Source organism: Periplaneta americana, chromosome 8, assembly GCF_040183065.1.
Source record: "Periplaneta americana isolate PAMFEO1 chromosome 8, P.americana_PAMFEO1_priV1, whole genome shotgun sequence".
Classification (NCBI taxonomy): Eukaryota; Metazoa; Arthropoda; class Insecta; order Blattodea; family Blattidae; genus Periplaneta; species Periplaneta americana.
The window spans coordinates 61534364-61561182 of NC_091124.1; the positions used below are offsets into that span (position 1 = coordinate 61534364).

General features: G+C 39.1%; 2 protein-coding genes across 2 annotated transcripts; one reads left to right on the forward strand and one right to left on the reverse strand.

Annotated features, from left to right (window-relative positions):
* The first annotated feature begins 2321 nt into the window (after window positions 1–2321).
* On the forward strand, window positions 2322–7901 carry LOC138704220 (uncharacterized). Its single transcript, XM_069832101.1, has 3 exons — window positions 2322–2770; window positions 5035–5570; window positions 7773–7901. Exons 1-3 carry the CDS (start codon window positions 2596–2598, stop codon window positions 7899–7901), a joined length of 840 nt encoding a protein of 279 aa, XP_069688202.1. The 5' UTR covers window positions 2322–2595.
* LOC138704748 (putative nuclease HARBI1) lies at window positions 3834–13601 on the reverse strand. Its single transcript, XM_069832923.1, has 2 exons — window positions 12295–13601; window positions 3834–5551 (listed from the first exon to the last, which is right to left on the reverse strand). The coding sequence occupies exon 1, from the start codon at window positions 13415–13417 to the stop codon at window positions 12296–12298; it is 1122 nt and encodes a 373-aa protein (XP_069689024.1). The 5' UTR covers window positions 13418–13601; the 3' UTR covers window positions 3834–5551; window position 12295.
* Between the last annotated feature and the right edge of the window lie 13218 nt (window positions 13602–26819).

Below are 26819 nucleotides of genomic sequence, written 5' to 3' on the forward strand. Positions count from 1 at the left end.
GATTAAAGCGAGTCGGGATTGACAAAAAACCCGATTTTACAGATTATTATTTAAACAAATTATGTCGGTATTTCTTATTATCCGATATTTTTATTTAGGCCTATATATTGATTCAAATGGTAACATTGTAAACATAGAAGTTACCACGGATATTTAGTAATTCTGTGAGGTAGCCCAGCTGATTGCCGTAAGGCAACTAAACTCGCAAAATAATACCTACTTCTCCTAGTTCTACCGCATTGTTGATTAATCCGTTTCGGTCCCTGGTCGCTGCTCTCACAATTATTAAATATTGTATACTTTGAGTGCGTTGAGTGGCAAAAAAGATAGCGTTTTGATATCGTGTAAACAATTGCTGTGTTTTAAAATTTAGTAAACTATGTTTAAACATGGATTCATCGTCAGATAGTGAAACTGTTGCAGTAACGGTTACAAAGTTAATTTATTAGCAAATGGTTAAAACATATTCGTGGTTAATAAAAGAAAAAATTATAATGTTCATTGTACTGTGTGTCCTTTGTACTTTAGTGATTATCACGGAGGCGAATAGGCCTATTACATTAAAAAGCACACAAACACTACTTTGCAGAAGACTGCTATACATTTATTTTATGGTAAAATGTTGATAAGACTAATGTCTTAAGTTAGCTTCTGATATTCCGATTTCCCTCGCAGAAAACCTAGCAACTCTGCTGACAGCAGAAACACGGTATTAAAGGTATCTCGCAAAGGAAGTATTGTTCCTTTACACAAAAACATTTTGCTTTAGGATACGCAATACATATATTTAAATAGCGGTTTCGAAATCTCGCGCGTTTTCTACCAAACAAATGGCGGATTTCTGCTACTTCAATTTGGGAACATATTTCTCACTTCTCCGCCACGGCGTGGTAGGGGCTCGGGGTTCCGTGGTGGCTGCGGTGATGGTTTTCGTTCACACGGAGCGGGCTGCCTTGCATGCTGGATCCAAAGAATTTGAAGTATTACAAACTCTTTGGCTGGATCCCAGTTTGGAAGTTGGAGATGCTGGCGCGGTACAATTTGTAAACATCAAATTTAATATGGAAGCTGTATGTGAAGCTGTACGAAGAAGACGTTTAACAGCCTTTGCTGTTTTGCTAGCTTTGAACGCTGAGGAGACGGATCAAATTAAAAAGAGTAGAATGTGGAGCCGAAAATGGTTATTGCGTAGAAATACGGGCCAAGATGTCTTAACAATGCTGTTTGTATAGCATATTAATATGTTTCTTCTCTGTACGCCTCAATTAAAGTTCTGACTTGATCTTTGGTCCAACCGTAGGAATTCTTAATCAAAATTTTCGACTTGCTCTCTTAAGGAGAGAGGATGGTATTTTTCAAAACTTTTTTTCCTATTTCGTGTAAATTATTAATTTTTTGTATGCAGAGAGCTCATAGCTGTGGCAACTCAACAAATAAAAATATTTGAAAAAAAAAAGTATTTGGGGGCCCAAATTTGAAAAAAAAAGTATATATATATATATATATATATATATATATATATATATATATATATATATATATATACCCAATGCAGGATTGTACTAAAACCGATATATCTAAACCGTATTTAAAGATAGATTCAAACAGTTTTTGCAATGTATTTGCAAAAGTATGTTCTACAAACTGTCTGTAACAGAATTTTGATATTAGTCCCTAAGTTGGTAAAATAAACAATTAAAATTTAATAACAATTTTCTGATTTCCTTTCTTGCAAACAAACGCACTTATTTTTAAAATGAAATCAATTAACAAAATTATGTTACAGAGAAAAGTTTCCTAATAGTCTAAAGAATGTGTGTTCTAAATATCATGCATGTATCTTTAATAGTTCAGAAATTATATTAATTTTGTCTGGCAATGTAGCAAAAAAATGAAGTTACTGGAAACCAATAAAAGCGGGCGTGTGATTTAAAAATCCATAGCGCAGGAAGTTTAAAAATGACGTCTCAACTTCCGATAAGGGCACAAATACCCACAAAATGTTATGCAATGTATTCCACACATATCAAAGGGTATTTTAAAGAAAAAAAAAATAATTTTTTGAAAATTCAATTTACCGGAAACAACAATAAAAGTGGGCGAGTGATTTAAAAATCCATAATGCAGGACGTTTAAAAATGGCGATCCACACATATCACAGAGTATTTTAAAGAATTTTTTTTTGTTGAAAATTTAGTAATTTTTCATCAAAAATACCATCCTTTCCCCTTAAAATAGTAGCTTCTGCAACCTTCCCGAGGTTGTACCACGCTGTTGTTTTCTCGCTCCCAAGGTCACAGAACAGTCTAGTGGCCGTGTGCACCATTCTCGATCATCTAGCCCGTTTATCAGCAATCACGGAAACATGGTCAATTCTTGACAATGATCAAGTTACAGATGCGGTGCACCGACATTTTCCCTCGATCAACTCATTACCGTCAGCTGACGGTACGCTCGCTTGAGAAGAATCATCTGAGCGCTAGGTAACCGCGTATAAAACAGCGAACGAACGCACTCTGTCAATTATCGCTTCGTTTTTGTTTGTCGCCTTGTCGGACTGTTTCAAACATCGTCACAGGTTTCAAAACAAGTTTCATGGAAGAAAAAAAGAAAAGAGCACCGAACTTCTCACAGTTCGAAGTGGGAATTCTTTTAGAACTCGTCGGCAATTCGGCATCTATATTAGAAAATAAAAGTACTGACGGAAGTTCTCTAAGAGAAAAGCAGGCTACCTGGTTGGATTTAACCTCACAATTCAACGCTGTTCCAGGTGAGTTATACGTGTTTACATAATTCGGGAACATTTTAGAACATGGATTGCACGTACCAAATTATGTCTTAAAATACTAAAAAGAGCAGATTTGTCTGCGTTTGTCGAATGCGCATCATTATATTTACGAAAAGGCACTTTTCAGTGCCAATAATTTATTTTGTGTGCACAAGGTTGGAATTTTGAACTAAGAGGGAAAGGGTGCAATCCATGTTCTGGAGTTTATCCCATCCACATAATTTATACAGTGGTTATTTCATACTTTTGATAATAATTGGGAAAATTTTAGTATACGGATACCGCACTGACAATTATCTTGAAATAGGCTACTAAAAAGAGCAGATTTGTATGTATTTGTCGAATTCTCATCATCTTGCTTACGAAGAGACATTGCAGAGCCAATAATTTATTTGGGAAAATTTCAGTATACGGATACCTCACTAACAATTATTATTAAAAAAAAAAGGCAATTCATCTGTGTATGTCGAATACGCATCATCATGCATACGAAAAGGAAGTTTTTAGTGCCAATTTATTTTGTGTGCATGAGATTGGAATTTTGGAGTAAGAGGGAAAGGAAAGTATCCTTGTTCTGAAATTTATCCATTTATTTTGTGTTCACAAGGTTGGAATTTTGGAGTAAGAGGGAAAGGAAGGTATCCGTGTAATTTCTCTTAATTCAAGCGTCAATAGCCTTATTGTCCAAAACGTCATGTAGGTCCTAATAGTTTGAAACTGCAAATCTATAGCTAATAAGTGATAATCTCGCATTCCACAAAATGGTCATTTAGTTTTACTATATTATTACCAGCATATAATAACTACTTTATTATTAAATTGGACAGTTAGGCCTAAATAATATTTTGTCCTCAAGTAAAGTCCCCAGAAACATATATAAAATATTAGTCTATTTTTACAAAAAAAATATATATATTTTTATTATTCATCTGCAAACTTCCAGAGACATATCACTTTTTAGCCATCGATATATTATTAGACCTCCCTGTGAAAACTGTTGGGTAGTGTAAGGAGTGATTAAATGAAATTGAAGATTAGACAGAAGTGAATAAAATAAATTTATTGCAATTTATATCAGTGTTCAATATCATAATCAAGTAGTATTATAATTTTAAAAAATTCCAGCGGTCTACATTAATACAAATGAACATGACAGTTATCTGATAAATTAAATAATTTACATCAATTGAACATAATATGTAATAGGTAAATAGCCTATTTACAGTGAGGTCAGTATTAAACTATTTTGAACTACTTTTTACTTCACAAAAACACACAAAAAAAAATATTTTTTTTAACAATTTTCTCTTTTTTTCTATTAATACAGGGTTGCCGAGTTAAAATTCTGAAAAAGCTGAAATTCATGTTAAAAACAACAAAAATAAGCTGACACCATTAATTATTATTTTCATAAGATAAAATAAGTAAATACATTACCATGCATACAATAACAAACTATTCAGCATTTGAAATGTAAAACACACAACAAATACAGCCAGATTGCTATGAATTATTTTTATTATACTCTTCAGTGTGGTACATCTGACTTTATTAAAATATTTTTTGTCAAACACTTGTTCAGGGCACTTTCCAACATAGTTTAATTTGCAACATGCAATGGAAGAGAGAGTTCTGAGTTTCATTTTGTTGTTTCTATAAAAATGTGTATTGAAAACTTAAATTAACCGATTAATACAAAATAGACATTGGCACAGCAATTGTGACAAAAGCTGACAACAGATATGAACTGACAAGCTGACAAACTTTAGAAAATGCTGGTCAGTTTTAAAACCTGACACTTGGCAAAACTGTTAATAAAATACACTAAACCTAAGTTAAGCTGAGCAAACCTAAACTAAAGTGACAAGCCAGGCTTGCTGTACAGTGAGAGTATATTTCCAAAAAAAAATTTCACATTCTTTTTGTAAAACAGCAATTAAATCGAGGTTTTGCAGAAAAAAAAAGTTACGAAATCCAGTACTGACCTCGTTGTAAATAATGAATATGTAATATAATGTGGAGTTATTGGAAGCTGTGATGAGTAAAATAAAATTACACAAGTTCCTTTCTTTCTAAAATTAAATAAGCTTATTATGCAGGGTCCCCTACAAAGTTTGAAGTATATTGTACTTATGGTTGAAAATTATACATTAATAGAGACTGTGAATACATTTAACCCACATTTTCTATATAGCAGCATAATTATTAACATGGTTTTTACAAATTTATGTTTCTTTATGTTTTAGGTGTAACAAAAAGGTCTACACAAAATCTAAAAGTATGCTATGAGAATTTAAAAAGACGTCTACGCAAAGACCTTGCAGATGAGAAAGTAGAGACATATAAGACTGGCGGAGGAAAAAAGAACATTAAAACCACAAACATTGACCCTAAACTACTAGAAATTATGGGCCATTCTGTAAGACCCTTACAAAATGCCTTTGACTCTGATACTAGTTATCAGGGTGACGTTTTGTATGATGGTAGTTTGTCAGTAGTAACTACACAGTATGAGGTACCATCAACATCAACTGCTCCTGAAATGGAACCAGTTGAGCAGGCATCAACAGTATCAGCTACTGTAATACAGGACATCACACAGAGAGTAAATGTACAGACACCAGTCGATATGGTATCGCCTAATATCTTCCAAGAAAAGGAAGTGGCACACTCCAAGACCCCAGCCAGCTCCAAGCAGTACCAATGGAATCGTCGTCGGATGCCTCAAAAACCAAAACCTTCATGTGATGCTGTAGCTGACACCTTTACAAAAAGAATAAATGTACTGGAAAATCAATTACGAATGATGGAGGAAGAACATCTAAAAGAAATTAGGATAAAAAACTTAAAAATTTCAGTGTTACGACAGAAACTAAAATACTGGAAAAAAAAAAATTCTGTTAATTGAAATGCCTACCACTGTCTCTTCCAGTTTTCAACTGGGTCATTCCGTGTCATTTCAACCAATATTCTTTCAAAATGTCACCCACCATCTCAGATCATCTTCGTATTAGGTGAACATGTTTGCTTACCTGAGATGTGAACATAACCAAAATATTTGTTTTACCTGTAGCACCATTTCTTTGTTATAGCTTCATGGAAATATAAAAATTGCATATATGTCACAAACACGGTTTATAAGGTACTCCAGAAACAAAAATTGCTGCAAAAATGGAATAACTGTACTTGATTCTTGTATTTAATTGTTTGTTTGTTATTGAAGATTTTGAAATTACTATTGATATGAAATTATAATTGTTTGCTTTCTTTTACACACACGCACACACACATTATAACACTTTCCATGGATTTGGGCCAAATGGTTAATCCGTTTCAGTATCAGTTATCAGTAGTTGTTTCAATGGTCGTTCCTAATGTCTTGTTCCCCAAGGTTGGAAATTTTTCATTATTCTTGGGAGACAATGTCGTGGCATCCATTGGATGTGTTCAAACTAGTTATTTTTGTATTTAATCCAGCACTGATGTAACTTTCAGTTACTAGTAATTTAAAATTTGTTTATTAGCCTTGTGATCTAACAAAATAGCTATACTGCGCAGTTTTTCTCATGAACTTCATTTCAGCCGCTCTAATTCTTGATTTATCAGATGTTTCTAGAGTCCATATGTCACTACCATACATTAACATTGGAAGTGCCAAATTGTTATAAATTTTACTCTAGTAGGTACTCCTTGAAAATTTTGTAGGTTAAAAAATATTATTTATGAGTCCTGTTATTTTTAGGAACTTTGAGATGTAATTTTTTTTCATTCTCATGAGACAGTAAACATCCTAAATAGTTAAATGACTTTGTTTGCTCAGTGATTTTATTATTAGTAACTATTTCACTTCTTACTGGTTCTTGGCCTATGAATGTCATCATTTTTGTTTTTTATGGTAGAAATTGCCATTTCATAAGCTTGTATAACTTTATTCAGTTTATGCGCTGCTATTTGTAAAAAATATATATATCTGTGTGTGTGTGTGTGTGTGTGTGCGTATTTTAACTGTATATACTTACAGCCTTAGACACAAAAAATGACAGATCTCCTGTAGTGTGAATTTGTCTAAGTCCATTTTGGACAGCACTTGGTTTACACGACTAGGGAAAGGATATTTATTTTGCACTTAATTTATTATTTGAATATATCTTCCTTATAACACATATATCTTCATAACACCTATAAACAGACAAATAAAAGCAACTAACAAAACAAACAAGAAAAAGAGCGGAGTCATGCATAAGAAATTTCTTCATGTGTTAACCTAAGCTCTCATTGAATCAATTGAAGTCTTCCGAAGGGGACTTTGTATGGCGGCCCATCATTTTTTGTGTCTAAGGTTGTACATGATACATCATAATAAAGTCTAAATGTGGAGCAACATAGCTTTTAGAACCACTACATATCTGATACAAACAAAAATAGACATTTATAATTGTACCCCGGGTCCAAGTTTAGTAATATAATTTTCACACAAATGTTTGTTGACATTTTATTTCCTTAATATTCCTGTCATTTGGAATTAATGGGTTCATTTGTTTCCTTGGTCACTTGTTATGTTCTTCCTGTTGCTGTGTGCATACTGCCTTCACACAGTGTAATGCTCAAAAGCAACCTCACAGGTATCACTTTGAGACCTATAATATGATAATGCTGGGCCATGTGGACGCATACATTTAACAGTTATATCCCTTTCATCAGTATTTACTGCTTCTGCAAATCTTTTGCACCAGTATGAATCATATACACAAGCCACGTTGGAGTTTGCACTCCAACTGTAATTATTGCACTTCCATTGTGAGCTGATGCTGTAATGTTCATCAGCACTAACCTTTTCGCACCAATTTCATTTATTGACAAGGGCACAAATTGATGTAGACTGTGAGTACCAGAAATTATAAAAGCTTGCTGAAATCGTTTATTCAGTTGGACACGAGTTCATGATGTCTTTTATGGTACAAAGAAAAATTTCAATTTCTTTAAGTGTTTCCCTACAGAAGTTGTAGATCAGACGTACTCATGGTGGGCACATCGCCCAGTGCAGAAGATGGGCGGGTGCTGGAAACTTCTGTACATGCAAACAGACAGTGTCGTGCACTCAGACCTATTGTAACCTAGCAGTAAGGTTGCTTGCGGTTTGTATCATGGATAGACCTATTGATACAATATTTATTTAACCTGGTAGAGAGAGATAAGGCCGTAGCCTTCTCTTTCCCTCTACCAGGGGATTACAACTACAATATCAAAAATATAATTTAATATTAAATTTACAATTACAATAAAATCAAAGTACTAAACATTACTTGTATAATAAAGACTGGACAATTTATTATAGAAGTTAAGACCAAAGAAAGAATTAGTTACTGAAGTACAAATTAAACATAGCATAATTAAATAGGGATGAAATTACTGAAGATCGAAGTATTTTATGCTACAGTAAGGAAGCTATTTACAAAGAGAACAGAAAAGTACCAGCACTACATTTAAAGTGACTCTTTTTGTTCAAACTGACAAACTTGCCAAACACTTACTATGCGGGCACTCTGTTATAGGGACAGAATATAACATTGAGCCACATTACAACATCAGGCATGCTCAAACATATGATACTATGCAAATCATGCAAATCTGGCTTTCAGGTAGTAGCTCCCTGTAAAGCAGGTTTGAATAATTTCAAGGAAAAATTGTTCCGGGGCCGGGTATCGATCCCGGGACCCTTCGCTTAGCACGCGAACGCTCTACTGTTCGAGATGAGCGTATGCAAGTAATATAAAATTTAAAAAGACTGTCATCAGTGAAGTAAGTTATAGGGAAGTAAAGCATTATTCCAGACATTTCCCTGGTTACTGAAAAAAAAAAAAAAACGGAAAAAAATATAAACAAGAAAATGCTTAAAGCAAAATCATAATGATAACATTTAGTTGTGCACATAATGTAAATATATTATAAATACAACACTCTAATTTGAAAAAAAGATATTGAAATAAAGTGATAAAATATTGTCAGTTCCACTAGGACAGTTGTTTTTAATCTTTTTTTGGAAAAAGAGGCCCCTTTGAAAATATGGTGAAAGCTATGGACCCCCTTTCTAGAAAAATATAAAAAAAGGACTAACATTTTCAGATACGCTTCTCCTTTTTTACTGCTGCTTTTTAGTTCTGTACTGGTCAATAGGAGCTGGATATTTTTGTGTATTTTACATACACACGGAATTGTGTTCCTGGTGATCCTGCTGACACAGTGTTTTGGTCTTAATAAATTGGCAAAATGTAGAAAAACAAACTATTGTGGAAGAGGGTTTTGCTTTAAAAGTAGAGTATAGTTCTTGCAGATTGCAAAGTATAAGGCATTTCTGTTCATGTACATTTTTTTAAATGCTTTGTCTCTGATGCCTGACAATATTCTGGTAAATTCAGATTATTATAAAAGCCAGTTACCATTTTCACTGTTTCGTCTGCTAGCTTCTTTCCTCTTTTTATGTTTCGAAGATAAAGTCTCCCTTTCTCTTTCACAAGTTTTCTTCATTGCTTCACTCTCTTTCTTTTTTGACCAACTTTAAGAAACTAGTGTTAGTAACTAAATTTTTCCCTGCTAGTTACAGTTTGAATTTTTTGCATTATTAGGTCTAAAAGTATATCAAAATCTTCTGTCTTTTGCTTTATTTCAGTTCTAAGTGTTTCCTCTTCAGGTAGTGAAGCCGAATCAGGGTAAAGGATTCTCCCCCCCCCCCCCCCCATATAAAATTTACCTAGTTTTGCTTTGAGAGAAGTTGATGCAAGTTCTATTTTATATTTGGCTACAGATGCCGTTCTGTGTTGTGGGATGCCATGGATCTTGAGACACCCAAACTAACAAGGCTTTCATTTATACCCTCTTTAAAGAAAATTTCCATAACAGTTTGACTACAAGATCATCCAAAGGACTGGACTGTTTGCTTCCTCAGAAACTTCTATTATTTTTTTTATCATTTTTCCTGCATATATATATATATATATATTGAATAAGCAGTCGTGGACAGCCGATGAGGGATGGTCCTCAGCTTGGGGGTTGGGCGAAGAGCTAACAACCCATCACCGTAAAAAAACAGCTTGATACGATTCCTTCAAAGTGGGATATGATGATAGAGAATGGATTAATTTTGCTCAGGATAGAGACCAATGGCGGGCTTATGTGAGGGCGGCAATGAAGCTCCGGGTTCCTTAAAAGCCAGTAAGTAAGTAAGTATCATTTTTCCTGCAATTTGGACACATCGTTATGCCAAGTGCAGCATTATGTCCTTTCCTCTGTAATTTCCTGGCATTAATAAGGTAGGCTATATCTCTTTCAAACCAGATATGTTTTTTTGTGTGTTTTAAACAAATTACACTTGCTCAGTATGAGTGAAAACCTCCAGAGATAATTATTTGTTCTTATGGTAATCACAGCATGTTGCCTTTGTTACAAGACTTGATATTGCTATATCTTCTCTCCATAACAGAAATTCTCCTCTTCTTTTGTTTGTTTATTTGTCATTAACAGACCCTTGACAGGTATCAGTATTTGAACAAAAGGCAGCATATGCATTGACTTTATGACAAGGTTTTACAGATAACACTCCATTACAATCACACAGAAATCAACGCAGCCTTATTTTATATGAAAGACTGAAAAGAATACCTAACGTAGACTACTGGAGAACCTTCTCAGATACTCGTACAAGCTTAGAGATCCAACAAGGTTTCATACAGAAAGTTAAATATCTAAAAAAAAACCCAATATAGCCTACCATTAGACAAATATAGTATGGAAAGGTTACAACTTCCATCTTATCCTGTCAATAAATTAAAAATCCAAATTACAATATAACACTATCAACACAAGATTCCAGAAACTGAATGGGTACACATCTACACCGATGGTTCTAAAATCAGCAATAACTTTAATAATACGACTGGTGCTGGAATATATAATAAATTATTTTGCTTTTATATATTTCTAGGTCAAAATTCAACTCACTTTGATGAGAACTTGAAGCAGTCAATTCTACATGAAAACAACTTTTCTATCACAGTAACCTCTTTAATAAAGCTGTTATATTTAGCGATTCTAAATCAGTTATACAAGCCATTAATGCAAACACCTATGCAACAAAAAGAATTACTGAAATTCACCAAAGTATCAAACACTAAGTTATCTCTTCACAATAAATAGTTTTGCAATGGATTCCTTCACACTGTGGAATTCTTGTTAATGAGATAGCAGATTTCTTAACAAAAATTAAAAAAAGGCACAAAGATCCAACAAATTAAAAATTCATGTTTATCATTTCAATTTTCCAAAGTAATAATTAAGAAAATCATCCAACAAGAAATACACAAAAAATTAGTAGGCCTACATGAGAGTATAAATAAGCAATGGAATATTTTATTAAACAATAACAATTTAATTCCAGACTGCCCATGAATGAAAGCTGTCGTCGCACTTTTTCAATTATATATGTGATATGATTGTTTGGCTGCTTATCTATATAAAATAAATATTTTTCATACTCCTAATTATTTATTTTGTAAAGAAGAAAATACTATAATGGATATGACACACCTCAAGAATTGTACAAATTTAACAGTACACATCTGTCATAATACTGGGAAGCAAGAATGCAAATGGAAGAACTCCAATACACAGAGCATTAACAACCAAACAACATTGCCTTTGAGACTTATAGTATTAAAGATTATACCTGTACAATAAAAAAAGTAATAAGCCAACAGCAAGTTTACACTATCTAAAATACTTGTAGGCCTATATCAATATTCCATATATAGCCTAAGTGAATTACCCAAACTTTTCAGAAATATAATGCAAAGCAGAGTTTGAAAATTATAATTTTACATATGCTTTATGTGGCTTAATTTCTAGATTTTTTTTTCTCGAGAACCTCTCATTTCTAAAAAAACAATTTTCTTCCCTAGTAAAGACTGGTGCACACTTAAAAAAAATCTACAATTCTGAATATACAGCAAATTGTTCTTTATAATATTATACATATCTAAATTTTTGAAGTAATTTGACACTTAGGTAACTAAATTACTAGTATAATGATACCAAGAAGCCATATTGTGAAATTCTCCAATGTATATTGAATAAAATAAAGGAAGAATCAAGGCTCTGGCGTTCATTCTTTACTTTTTATATCTACATTTGTTCCACTCTGCACTCATCAATATCAGTTACTGAGTGAGAACACATGAACTTCAACGGGCTGTAACTCACTCATGCAACAACGGAATAATCTAAATTCTGCCAGATTTCTGTACTGGTACACATAAAACTCATGACCAAATATCATAACAATCGCTATCAGTGGGTGACATGTTTTAGTTGCACTGACACAGAATGACTCTAGCGCTTTGTCTAAAAAATAAGTGTTTCAGAAATTGCTAAATATAAAGTTAAAATTAATGTTCATAATTAAAAGCAAAAATTAATGTTCAATGTTATTACACTGATGCTACTGACTGACTTACCTTATTGAAAATGTTGGTTAATTATAGCTTGACGAAATGCTCTCCCAGGCACAGCATCATTGCGCTGCATCAACTCTCCTTGGGGAACAGGTTCATCATCATCAATGTCAGGGCCTCTTAAACCTCGTAACTCCTCTAGTAGTCGCACCATCTGTGGATCTTCAGGCGGTTCTTCATTGCTGGTGCTTCTGGCAATGTTATGCAGTACTGCAGTAGCTGTTATTACAGTCATGGCTTTCTGCAGACCACATCTCAAACCCACTGACAATATTGGAAACCTTCTTTTCCATATACCATACTGCCTTTCTACAGTGTTCCTTGTTTTGATGTGTGCTCTATTATATCGCTGTTCGGCTGGAGTTAGTGGATTTAACAGTGGAGTTAATAAATATGGTTTGCAGGCATAACCTCCATCTCCTAATAAATACCCATGCGGTATTTCACCATTTTCAAATTGTGCTCTACGAGCACAGTTACGAAATATGGTGCTATCATGCACAGATCCTGCCCATCTTGCCACAATATCCCTTATCAATAGATTGTGATCACTGATTGTCTGACAATTCAAAGAGAAATAACCTTTCCTGTTACGGAAGTGTTCTGCGTTGTCTCCCCCAGGAGATTGAATTCTAATATGTGTACAATCTATTGTTCCTATCACACCCGGAAATCCATCTATTTGATGAAATCCATCCATTACATTTTGTAAATCGGCCCTTGCTGGAAAAACAATGAAGCGTGGAAAGAACGATGCAATGATTTCGGACACTTCACTGGTGATACGCTGCACTGTTGTTCGATGTATATTAGCAGTGTCCCCGATAACAATATTAAAAGCACCTGTGGCATACGATCGTAAAGTTGCCAAAACTCTGTTCATAGGAGAAACGGGATTATTTCTGTTGGTAGGGAACTCTAACCTATCGTTCATTTGGTCCACTAACCACCACACTGTTTCTTTACTCAGTCGAAATCTCTCTTCAAATTTTCTGTCTCCCAGATCTTCGAAAGGATCTCCTCTTTCTACAATAACACCAATTCTATTATTTCCGCAGTGATTTGCGTGTTCAAGATACATCATTTCATCTTCGATTCCATCAAGTACGTCAAATCGTGCCGCCATTTTGGTTTTCTCGACTTGACCATGTTCAATTCAAGATAATCAGTCCCACACCCGTGATCAAATTTGATCATCATCAACTCGCTTGTTTAACTTTGATCGAGATTGATACTCCGCAAATTGGCGTTGAAGACGGTCAAGTGCCGACTTAACTTTGGTCAAATTTTGATCGAGAATGGTGCACACGGGCATAGATAACACTCATGATAAATAAGAAACTAACCATAAGTGGAAAACAACTAAAATTCTACATTAACAATAGTAAATGTTGCAACAAAGCAATTAAACAAGAAGTTTAAAACAACTAAAGTTCTATATTTGATTATTCTATCCTTAGAAACTAAGAATTACCTAAAAATAAAAAGATTTAGTTGGAGAACAACTATTTTGGTAACACTGAACCAGCACAGAAGCACGCAGGAAAAATAGCAAGGAACCTACCCTCGAAATCCAGCAAGCTAGCCATCCACGGAGCCACCAGAGCGCATTATTAACGGTGAGTGACCACGCAGGCGACCCATCCGCCCAGCCACCTGGGAATCCATCACAGAAACACGCACCGTCTGAACCGGGCTTAGGCTCTAGACGCAAGTTGTCCCACTTCACTTGATTATTAGAGATAACTGCCTAACCTTTCAATAGATGACAGCACTAATCAAGGATTACATAAGGGATAAACAACTTTGGCACTCGTAGAAATGATAATTTACAGTCACTTGGTGAAGAAGTCAGAGATTTCTAAATTTTATGGGTTAGGCAAGTCTGGCACTGAGCCACTCAATTGTATATTAAAACATTTAAAAAATCGATCAAAACTCGATTAATCGATTAAATTCAAATAGTTAATCGATTAAATATTCTGATCGATCAACAGCACTACTTAAAACATCACTCATGAGGCAACTAGGCCAGGAGATAAGGGGCAGGTTGGCCAGTTCCCTTCAGCTATATACAAACAATTTGTTCTTCCTCTGACACATATCGTCATATGAGATATGGTGTCTGATAATACGAGTATTGTATTGTATTTATTAACATTCCATGGTATTCATACATGCTTACAGCTAGAATATGGAACAAGTCAAAAAACTTAATACTATTATAAAATCTTAATTTATAGTCACAGTCTAGATGAAATATATACAGACGAGATTTACAATATAGTCTACTAGTACAACACATAGTTTTAGTATCAATTTCATGAAGTGTTATTGAATGTCATGAATTCACCTACAGAATAGAAGGCGTGAGAAATTAGGTACTTCTTTACTTTGGCCCTAAATAATTTTATGTTTTGAGTTTCATATCAGCCAGAACCTCAATCAGAGATATATTTTACTTTATTAACATAAATTAACAAACAAGGACACTTTGAATAAACGCAAAATAAACTAACACCCAACAACGATTTTCTGAAGTATACATTATTATGAAAGCATCACTTAAGTCCTGACAGTGTTGTCATCTTTTATGTTATTGTAAATTTATTTCAACTCACAGATAGGATTTTATTCTTCCAACAATAATTCCTTTCTACAATTCACCTTAAACGCTCTTGACAACAATAGGATTTTCACTCAACACAGTATTCGTTATAGCACTCCACTGACGGCAATGACAATTTACTTGGACTATTACGAACAACAATGAACTGTTAATCTTAACTAATATTTACAAAGCACTATTTACAAATCAGAACTATCAGTTCGCAGTTCACGGTTCTTCTAGCTCAGTCACTTGAGTTCACAGTATCTCGAACCACAGACCTTCAGAGACAGTTCACTGTACTCGAACTCAGGTCCCTCCAACTGCGGTCCACTGCACTCGAACTCAGGTCCCTCCAACTGCGGTCCACTGCACTCGAACTCAGGCCTTCGAATGCTTTCACAGTTGCGGACGCACACTCGAGTCGAACTCCGGTACACAAGACTGGCTTGCTTGCTCTGCCTTACTCACTGAATGAATAAACTGAAAACTGCTCGAGTTCGATGGCGTTTCTTCTTTTATAATCACAGCGACGTAGCCTCGAAAGTTCGACGCGTCTCCAGAGAGTGCACTCCAGAAAAATCCAGATCCCTCTCCTCTCTACCAGCACCAGATGCGCGCGCATTCTCGTCGCGTTGACGTAAAACACCTCCTCTCTTCTCTCCGCCGCGCGCCGTCCCAAAGTGCTCCGCGCGATCTTCTCTCTTCCGGGACGCTGGTCGTGAGTTCGAATCTCACGTCGCTGTCACATTGCTCCCTCCTTAGGGCTGCTGGTCCCGGGCAGTCCCTTGGTAGGCTGCTAATCGGTCCAGATGCACCACCATCATCTTCCCTCGAGGTTGTCGCTGGATGAGGTACACCACGTCGTTGATCCGGGTCACCACGCGGTATGGTCCATCCCAGGCACGCTGCAGCTTTGGTGATTTCCCTTTGGTCCTGGTAGGTCGATACAGGCACACCAGGTCGCCCTCCTGGAATCCTCCAGAGTTGGCTAATCTGTCGTAGCGCCCCTTCATTCTGTCGCTGGCCATTTTGAGGTGCTCTCTAGCCAGTTGGTGAACTCCATTCAACTTCTCGGTGAGTTCTGCCACATAGTCAGTCGCTGGCTGGTCGGCGCTGGGTGGCGTGCCAAACAGCAGATCACAGGGCAGGCGCAGCTCTCTCCCGAAGACCATGTTTGCCGGTGTCATCCCTGTTGTATCGTGGACCGAAGCTCTGTAGGCCAAGAGCAACAGTGGGACTCCGGCATCCCAGTCTCGCTGATGGTTGGACACCACCTTCCGCAGGTGCTCCTCCACGGTTTTGATGTATCGTTCCACCATGCCGTCGGACTGTGGGTGGAGGGGAGTGGTCCTGGTTTTATGCACCCCCAGACGCTCGAGCAATTCTCCCATCAGGTTGGATTCGAAGTTGCCCCCCTGATCGCTGTGCAATTCCTGGGGCACCCCGAATCGGCAGATGAAGTTGTCAAGCAGCGCGTCGGCCACCGCCGAAGCCTCTTGGTTGGGAATCGCTTACACCTCTGGCCATTTTGTGAAGTAATCCATGGCGACTAGCAGGTAGCAGTTCCCGCGATCCGTGACCGGGAACGGTCCAGCAACGTCGATGGCGATCCTCTCAAAAGGAGCTCCCACGTTGTACTGCTGCATGGCTCCCCTGCTGCGTGTCCTTGGTCCGCGACTGGCTGCACAGGTGTCGCATCTTCGGCACCATTGTTACGTGTCGGTTCTCTGATGCAACCAATAGAACCTCTGCCTTAACTTGCCCAGAGTCTTGTTGGCTCCCAGGTGTCCTCCAGTCACTCCAGCATGAGTCTCCTCCAGCACTTCCTTCACCTTGCTCCTGGGCAGGACGAGTTGTTCTATGCGGGTCTTTCCATCGGCCGATTCCCAAATCCTCTTCAGGATACCGTCCTTGACAGTAAAAGATTCCCACTGGGCCCAGTAGCTCTTGTAAGTGGTGCTGCGGTTGGCGATATCGGCCCATACTGGTCTCTAGCCGGACTCCACATTACGCAGTAGCTGCCCAATGTTTGGGTCCTCCAGCTGCTCCCTCCTTATGGCGGCGTTATCCCATCCTGGGCTCGGCTGGGCGGCAATTGCTCGGACTGCTTGGGCGCCATCCCGCTCTTCTACTTTCAGGCAGTGTTTGCAGCCATCCGGGCACGGACGTCGTGATAGGGCATCAGCGTTGGAATGTTTCTTCCCTTGTCGGTGTTCAGAGGTGAAGTTGTACTCCTGCAGACGTTGAACCCAACGGGCGGTCTGCCCCTCCAGATTCTTGAAGCCCAATAGCCAGGTGAGTGCAGAATGGTCTGTCCTCAGATGGAATTCCTGGCCATACAAATATTTGTGGAAATGCTTCAGGGCTTCCACAATGGCAAGACGTTCTCTACGCGTCACACAGTAGTTTCTCTCAGCCTTGGATAATGTTCGGCTGAAGTAGGCAATCACCCTCTCTTGCCCGTCCTGTTCCTGAGAGAGTACTCCGCCGATGCCTACGTTGCTAGCGTCCGTGACGAGCGTGAACTTCCTTCCAGGGATGGGATATCCCAGTACAGGAGCAGTGCAGAGCGCTTCCTTCAGCGACTGGAAGGGTGACTCCGCCTCGTCTGTCCACTGGAATTCTCGTTTCTCCTCAGTCAGCTGGGTTAGAGGCTTAGCGATGTAAGCGTACCCAGCTACGAACCTTCTGTAATAAGTGCAGAGTCCGAGAATGCGGCGCAGCTCCTGCTTGTCCCTCGGTCTCGGCCATCCTCTGACGGCTAGTAGCTTCTCCGGGTCCGTGGCCACTCCGTTGGTCCCTACTACGTGTCCCAAGTAGCTGACATTCTTCTGGAACAGATGACATTTCCTCGGGTTCAACTTCAGCCTGGTTTGTCGCAGTCTCTCGAACACTTTCCTCAGGTTCAACAGCTGTTCGCCGAAAGTCTTGCCGACCACGATGACGTCATCAAGGTACAGCAAACAGGTGTCGTATGTCAGGCCTCTCATTACGGACTCCATTAGTCTCTGGAATGTAGCCGGGGCGTTGCAGAGGCCGAACGGCATAACGGTGAAATGCCATAGTCCCTGGCCTGTAGAGAATGCCATTTTCTCCTTGTCCTCAGGATGTAGCGCCACCTGCCAGTATCCTGACTTGAGATCCAACGTCGAGAATCACACTGCTCCGGCCAGGGTGTCCAAGGTGTCGTCAATTCGTGGAAGGGGAAAGCAGTCTTTCCTGGTGACGTCATTCAGTCTTCTGTAATCCACGCAGAAACACAGGTCCCCATTCTTCTTCTTCACCAGCACCACAGGTGATGACCAAGGGCTGTCGGATTCCTCGATGACCCCTCTTGCTTTCATGCCCTCCAGTTGGCTGTCAATCTACCTCTGTTTAGCTAGAAAGACGCGTCGATGAGGTTGTCTGATTGGGCGAGCATTTCCGGTGTCAATGCGGTGCTGAACTTTCTCCGTTCTCCCGTAGTCATTTTCAGACAGACTGAACACGTCCTGAAATTCTGTCAGTAGATCGTGGACTTGTCTTCTTTCTCTTTTTCTTAAATTCGCCGACAATTCTCGAGCCAGCTCTTTCAGTGTTGGGTCTAGATCTGGACGTGGTCGGTGACACTCCTTCGTTTTCTGCCAGCGACGTCACAGACACCACCGGCTCGACGTTACCTAGTACAGTTCCACTAGGCACCTTCTTGTCCCGATTGGTGACATTCAGGACCCTCACCGGTACCACCTTCTGATTCGGAAGTAGGGATCTGGCCACATAAACCCCATCTATCGGAGTTGTTTGCGAATCGAGGAGCAGGTTTCTCTTAGGTTGTCCGTCCAGTCTTGCCGTCACCACCATCTCGCAGCCTGCTGGGATTGTCACAAGATTCTCCAAGGTGAGTCTGCTGGCCATGGGTTGGACTTCGACGTCTCTCAGGAACACTTCATCCTGACCAAAACGGAGGATACGACGCCGGACGTCTACCGTTGCATCGAAGATCCGCATGGCGTCGAGTCCCAGGATGACGTCTTCAGTGATGTTGGCGACGAACACCCACATCTCCAGTCTCCTCTTTCCCAATGTCTGATCCAGGAAAACCTCTTTCTGGATGGGCAGGCTCTCGCCTGAGGCAGTACGTAGCTCATACCGGCGCAGCGGCGTCCTCCCAGGTAGGCCACGCACGACTTCCGGTCTGGCGATAGTGAGCGACGCCCCGGTGTCTACCAGTACTCTGCATGGGCGGCCTCTTATCCATCCGTCAACAATCAGCCCATCGTCGCATCTTCTGTTAACCGTCTTCAAGATCAGCCGAGGGGATGGTGATGACGGCGCCGACGTGCCCCTCGTCGCATCGGCCCCTTTTAGTTTTCCTGTTTGTGACTAGATCGGTCACAGTCCCTCCTCAAGTGCCCAGGTTCGCCGCAGGACCAGCAGGTAGGCACTCCTCGTCTTCGTCGCTCGGGTGATTTCGGTTGACGTTCCTCGACGTCGGCCGCCGCGACGCTCCTAATCCGGTGCGACGTCGAGACGTTCGCCGTCAACTTTGCTGCCTCCATCCTGAGGGCCGCCGCCAGAGCTGCGTTGATGGTACGATGCTCTGCCAGGAGTAGCTGTTGTCTGATTTCGGGGTCTCGAACCCCGCTGCCGAAGGTGTAAGCCGCCTCTCCAGCCCCTGAGGGCCTTATGGGCCAATTGTTCCACCGCCATCGCGAATTATTGTAGGGACCCGCCTGACTGTTGGACCCTCGTTTTTAGTTGGGTCCTAAATGCTGCAGCACGTTGATGGTCACCATAACGTCCCTCCAAGGCCGCCATAATCTCAGCGGCTATCCCATCTTCCGGCACGCTGTGAACAATCTCCGACGCCTGTCCTTGAAGCGCGGTCAACAGCTGGGTAGTCTTCTCCGCTGGCGTCCACCCATTATGTGCAGCGGTGGCCTCGAACTGGCGACGGAATATCGCCCAAGACGTCGTACCGTCGAACTTCGGCGTCTTGACGTTGTAATGTCTGGCTGCAGGCGATGGTTCCGCAGGGCCACTATATGGAGTCATCAACTCTGTGGCCGCTTCTTGCATGGCACGTCGAACCTCCTCAGCAACTAACTGTTTATGTTCTCTAGCCTGGCGATCCACCGACGCGAGAATGTGCTTGTTTTCCTCAGCGTGTTTGTCCATCATCTCACTCGTCTTGTCCAGCAACTCGCTCGTCTGCTATTGACGACGCTCGAGAGCGCGGATTTTGCCATCGAAATGGTCTATATCCTGTCTCAACTCGGCTACTGTCTCGTTTATAGTTGTAAAATTCTGGTTTATTTTATCCAAATCGGCCTTAAGTTCGTCTTTCACGATGGCGACAATTCCATCTACGTGGGCCGAAACGCTTTCAATTTGCGTAGTGACGTCATCTTTCACTCCGCTTATGTCGCCTTTCACTCCGCTTATGTCGCCTTTCACTTCACTTATGTCACTTTTCACCTCACTGATGTGCTTGTTCATGTCGTTCATGTCGTCTTTCATTTCTGTTTTTTACGTCACTTATGTCCTTTTTCATTTCAGCTTTCATTTCCGCGATGGCTTGCAGGATTTGCTGTAGGTTCTCCATTGTCGATAATGTCCCGATTCTGACACCAGTGTGGATTTATTTCAACTCACTGATAGGATTTTATTCTTCCAACAATAATTCCTTTCTACAATTCACCTTAAACGCTCTTGTCAACAATAGGATTTTCACTCAACACAGTATTCGTTATAGTACTCCACTGACGGCAATGACAATTTACTTGGACTATTACGAACAACAATGAACTGTTAATCTTAACTAATATTTACAAAGCACTATTTACAAATCAGAACTATCAGTTCGCAGTTCACGGTTCTTCTAGCTCAGTCACTCGAGTTCACAGTATCTCGAACCACAGACCTTCAGAGACAGTTCATTGTACTCGAACTCAGGTCCCTCCAACTGCGGTCCACCGCACTCGAACTCAAGTCCCTCCAACTGCGGTCCACTGCACTCGAACTCAGGCCTTCGGATGCTGTCACAGTTGCGGACGCACACTCGAGTCGAACTCCGGTACACAAGACTGGCTTGCTTGCTCTGCCTTACTCACTGAATGAATAAACTGAAAACTGCTCGAGATCGCTGGCGTTTCTTCTTTTATAATCACAGCGACGTAGCCTCGAAAGTTCGACGCGTCTCCAGAGATTGCACTCCAGAAAAATCCAGAGCCCTCTTCTCTCTACCAGCACCAGATGCGCGCGCACTCTCGTCTCGTTGACGTAATACACCCCCTCTCTTCTCTCCGCCGCGCGCCGTCCCAAAGTGCACCGCGCGATCTTCTCTCTTCCGGGACGCTGGTCGTGAGTTCGAATCTCACGTCGCTGTCACATTATATTCACTTTTCACGATATCAGTTTGAATTTAGTGGATTTATACTTCTTACTATAAGAATTCATTTTATTAATTTACGTAAAATGAGCGTGAACTACATTCACATCATTCTTATATCCAACTCCTTAATTTACAAATTCAGAACATGGCATCTAAATTCATTGAAAATTGGCAACTAAACGCTTCATAATTGTAAAAGGTGCAATTTACATGAAGTGACTCCTCAACATACTTTTAAATACCTACAACTAAATTACACAGAACTAACATTAAATTAAGCCAACACAACAGGGAGCGTCTCAAAACACAAAACATATTAGGATAAACAGCAATAAGGATTTTATTATTTATTTAGGCTATTTATTCACCATCATCATCTGTATCCATTCCCATGTTCCTTATTATAAGAGTGAAGTGAGAAATATCAGCCTCCAGTTTTCTCGATCATTACTTCCATCCATGACCTTTCTCTTCTTTCCACATCTTATTTCATCTGATATTTTTATCTTGTCCTAGATCTTTCGAGAAGTCTCCAGTCACTGAATTCAGGCAGTGTCTTCCTCAGTAATCTTTTATCACTCATATTCTCATAACATGTCGAAACCACCCAATTTGGTTATTTTCAATTACTTACAATACTTCAATTCCCAAAATGTTTCTTGTTTCCCCATTGTTCATTTTATCTCTTCTCATTTTCTGTGCTGTGCTCAGATTTCACTGTGAAGAAATTTCGCCTCTGCTGAAAAAGGAACTACTCACCTAAGAAGAAGAAGACGACTGGGAGTGATAACCTGAAGAGGATGTTACTAAAGACTGGAATTAGAACACAAACACAGCTTTATCCGTTCTAGAACATTTTCGAAGTATTATTATTGTTATCCAATGTTCAGCTATCTTAGCAATGAAGCCATAAACTGTCTTGCAGTCCAATATTTTTCATAGACATTAAAAGTATTTGGGAGAGACGTGCAGTTAAGATATGTTTTTTTTATCATGGCTTCATCCCGTCTACACAGAACACAATTTGATGATGAAACAATGAGAATCTAGCTACCACAGCGGTCTAGTGACTAGAGCGCTGGACTTATAATCCTGTTGATCCGGGTTCGATCCCCGGTGTACCCCCGATTTATAACTTGTGCTGGGCAAGCCCCTGGACCAGGTAACACAGGATCTTTTCTGGGAGTTTCGGTTCCCCTGTGGCATCCCAACAAATCTCCATAATCATCTCATCATGGGTGTAGCGTAGACCAGTCTCCTATGGCACACCCTGGACAATGACTGTGTCGGTAAATTGGTCTACATAATTGACTTCATATGGGTGAATTGACATACGTCAAGTACTCGTCATTAGCTTAAAAAAATGTCAATCTTATAATTTTATGCAGGTGTTTTGCTAGGCAATCATGTCCAGTCAGGAGACGAATTCCTTGTATTATCTGGTATGAGACTGGGGATGAGTAAAAATTGGCCCCATATACGAACTTTAGATGATTCCTTCATTGTATCCATAAACCTTTGCCCATATAGTGAATGTATATTTGATTTTACAGAAATAAAAGGTTGGGTTGTAATATTTTATATTTATTTGTCAGTCAACTTTACAATTCATAGTTATGGTGGATCTTTACATTTCTGTTTTTTGACCCATCATCTCTTTAATATATACCACCCTTTTATGTTAATATATTTATTTGCCAAGTATTTCCTGATTAATTTCTATTCTTCTGCTTTAACTGAACTGCTATGTATCCTCTTCTATACTTGTCTACATTTCCAATTTCTCTATTTTACAACACTTTCATCACTTACTACCGAGTGTACGCTAAAAATGTTATACTGCGAAGACAACGTGCCTTATCTGCGTGACCTCGCTGTACCTTACGGCTAGTTTTGGTCGTCTTGAGGTGGTGACTTACTCGTTTCGATATGCGTCAGTCCGTCTCTTCATTACAGATCACTTAACGTGAAATATTGTGTGTGTGTGTGTGTGTGTGTGTGTGTGTGCGCGCTTTTTCAGTGCAGTGTAAATTTATAATTGGTGTCTTCAATACAGTTCGGGTAACGTGAAATATCGTCTGTGCGTGCTTTATAATTCGACACTGTCTTCTGCTGTGGTTCAATTGATATCTTTTCTGCGGATTCAGGTTCGATTCCCGGTAGGAATGTGATGTTACATGGCGTTTACAGTCCCACAAAGGGTATTTATAAATAATGCATTTGTGAAATATTCATCTTGTAGAAGGTGTCGTCACAAATTTGTAAGACAGTTTTCAGGAGTTCATCCTCTAAGTAAACATACAATTTATAAAATTGCTAAGAAATTTCGCGAGACGGGATCTGTACTAAATAAGAAACCTGAAAAAAAACGCCGTATTCTAACGGAGGAGAAATTAGACGAAATCGGTGCTCGATTAGAGGCTAGCCCTAGAAAATCTTTAAGACGTCTTGCTGCTCAGTGTGGAATATCTAAAACAGCAGCTCATACTGCAATAAACTGTTAAAATTAAAGCCTTATAAAATTATGAATGTGCACGATTTAAAACCTCCAGATAGTCAAGCAAGCACAGGATTTTGCAGGTGGTTTCAACAATCAGTTCATGACGGTTCTCTCGATCCAGAACTTACATTTTTTACAGATGAAGCTTGGTTCACGTTACGAGGGCGTGTAAATAGTCAAAACAATAGGTATTGGAGTCAAGAAAATCCACACGACTTTTATGAACTTCCTCTACATGACAGTAAAATCGGAGTGTGGTGTGTGGTCAGTGCGAACAGAATTGTAGGACCAATATTTTACGAAGAAACAATTAATTCGGACGGTATGTTCGACTATCCTGACACCATTCTTCGAGCAATTGGTTGAAGAAGAGAAATTACGCGGACATTTCATGCAGGATAACGCCACGGCCCATACCGCCAACAATTCTATGGACGCAATTGCTGAGATCTTTGGTGAACGGGTCATTAGTCGAGGATTATGACCTGCTCGTTCACCCGATTTAAATCCGTGTGATTTTTACTTATGGGGCATGTTAAAAGACAGGGTGTATGTGAACAACCCTCGCACTCTCAATGCACTGAAGGAGAATATTCGTGGAGAAATTAATGCCATTACGAGGGAGGAGCTACAGCAAGTGTTCAACAACTTCTTCTCAAAGTGTCAGGCTTGTATTCGCGCCGAGGGACAACACTTTGAAAACTAAGGTAGGTGCTTATAGCATCAAACACGCATGAAATTTCCCGGAGAGTATTGGTTATCTTCCGCATCCGGCTTCCACGCTAGCGCCGGGGAACTCGCTCAGCAAAGACCCTGTATTTCCCTACTATTGTAGCCTCTGTTTATTTACATATTTATCTCTTTCTCTTTGCTTCACTCCTAAATTCCCCTCCTTTACTGCCTCTTTCCGAAATATTTGAAATTATTTTCCTAACATTCTGTACAAGAAAAAGTACTGATTAAAATAGACTTAAGTACCTCAAAATATTGGTTTCAGAGCCATAAACATTAACTACAGAAATATGTTTCGACTCGAAAACCTTCTCGCATAAAATACAAGAGCACAAAATATCTACATGCATTAAGTAATACATTACTATAAAAAGTTAGTCTTTTGAAATGAAATACTCATATACGTCGCAAGTTATCTTTAGACGGGCAACAAACATTTTACTGTTCGCAATTCATCAAGTTTCTGTTCCAGTAAACATTACACAACAGACCTGACACAAATTTCATAATCTCAAAAAATTCGTAGGTATGTGAAATTTACACAGCACCGATTTTTTCTCCTCTTATCGTACGTGAACATACCAAACCATCGAAGAGAATACAATTACACTTGTAGGCCTACTAATGAAGCTCAAAGAAGTGGGAGTAACGCAACTTTCACCAGCTAAAGAACTAGTCAAGCTAGTCCTGAAAAGAGGTTGTAGAAAGTGTGTAACCCACAGTATGCTCTGAAATCTCGTTCCACTCCCAGAACACCAACTCCAATAGACCTCTGTGTCTTTCCTTTTTAGCTCCAAGATCAATCCTCTGTCGCCAATTTCAGGAAAACAGTTTAAAAATAACTTTTGAGGAATAACTGTAAGCCTATATCTTAGTATTATTAGACACACAGCAAGTATTGAAGTACGATGTTATTAATACATTCAAGTCTAAATTATGTAAGTACTGTATCTACGAATGATAATCTTTACAACGGGTTAATAACATTCAAGTATAAGGTCATTCAAAAGTCACTTCAGACTTCAAAGCGTTATGAATGGGGCTCGAAGTTGATGAATGTATTACTTTTATCTGAGACATCACAGACAATGCAGGATGCAATACAAACTCGTTTCATTTCAACACGAATCGATATAGCCTATATAGTCTACTTTTATTTAAAATTTTTTTTTATTTATCGGTCTTTTATTATCTACTGGTATTATTTTAATGTTATATTTTTGTTGAATTTTCGCCCCTTTTCTTCATTTGACCGGACTTCTTTTTACGATGTAGATAGTCCGGGCCAGCTTACTTCATACCATAAGAGTGAAACCTAACCATTCCCTCCCCCCCATTATTACATATGCTAGTGGATTATAGTGATTTTCTAGTTTGCAGGTTAAATTTTCTTTTGCCAACTTCGTTTCGAATTTCGATACTGACAAATACCACAGTCTAATACTTACAGTCGCGCAACTTCAACACTTTTTTTGCCAACATTCGCGACACTAGCGCCCAAGCGGCAGGCTAGGCACTGGTAATAGGGTTGATACAATCTCGTTCAGCCAGCACGTGCTTTAAAGGGATGCGAGATGTTATAATAACGTTTTAATCATGCGTCGGAACAAAGGCAAATATGTGCAATGACGAAAATTGCAGTAACAACAAGTTTAAATCTCCGAATTTGTCGTTCTTCAGATTCCCTAAAGACCAAGAGAAAATCATAAATCAGTCATAACCAATAATCCACGTTGTAGGTAGCCTACGTATTGTGTTCTATAAAACATTTATTAGTTATCAGCAAAGAGTTTGTAATATATATATTTGTTATATATTACAAACTCTTTGGTTATCAGTTACCTATTTGTATGTCAAAGTAGATACCTGTTACAGTATATTATTTTTTTTGCAGAGATCACATGTGTAAATGTGTAACCATTCCGATTTTGGATAATGTATCAAGAGTTTTTAATGCAAGTAATTCCATAAGTTTTGTATTCGTGTTTATTTCTTTATATTTTTCAGAAGTTGAATGTTATATTGCATTCAAGTAGGGATCATGGTGTTAATTTTTCAAGAATTCATGGAGTATTGTAATCCTTTTACGAAATATTCACTTCTTGAATAAATCTGGACTGTGTCGATAAAATTTCTGATGTGTTGGTGTAGATTCATGTGGCAGACGTATTAAGTTCTCAAGAAATAAAAGAGCCTTTTAAAATTTAATATAAAAAGCAATCTTTTCTGTAATCATTTGCATGACTGTTAACTGTTATTTGTGTTGATTTTACATTCCCAGTGATTATTTGAGCAGTTCAGAGCAGAAGTGG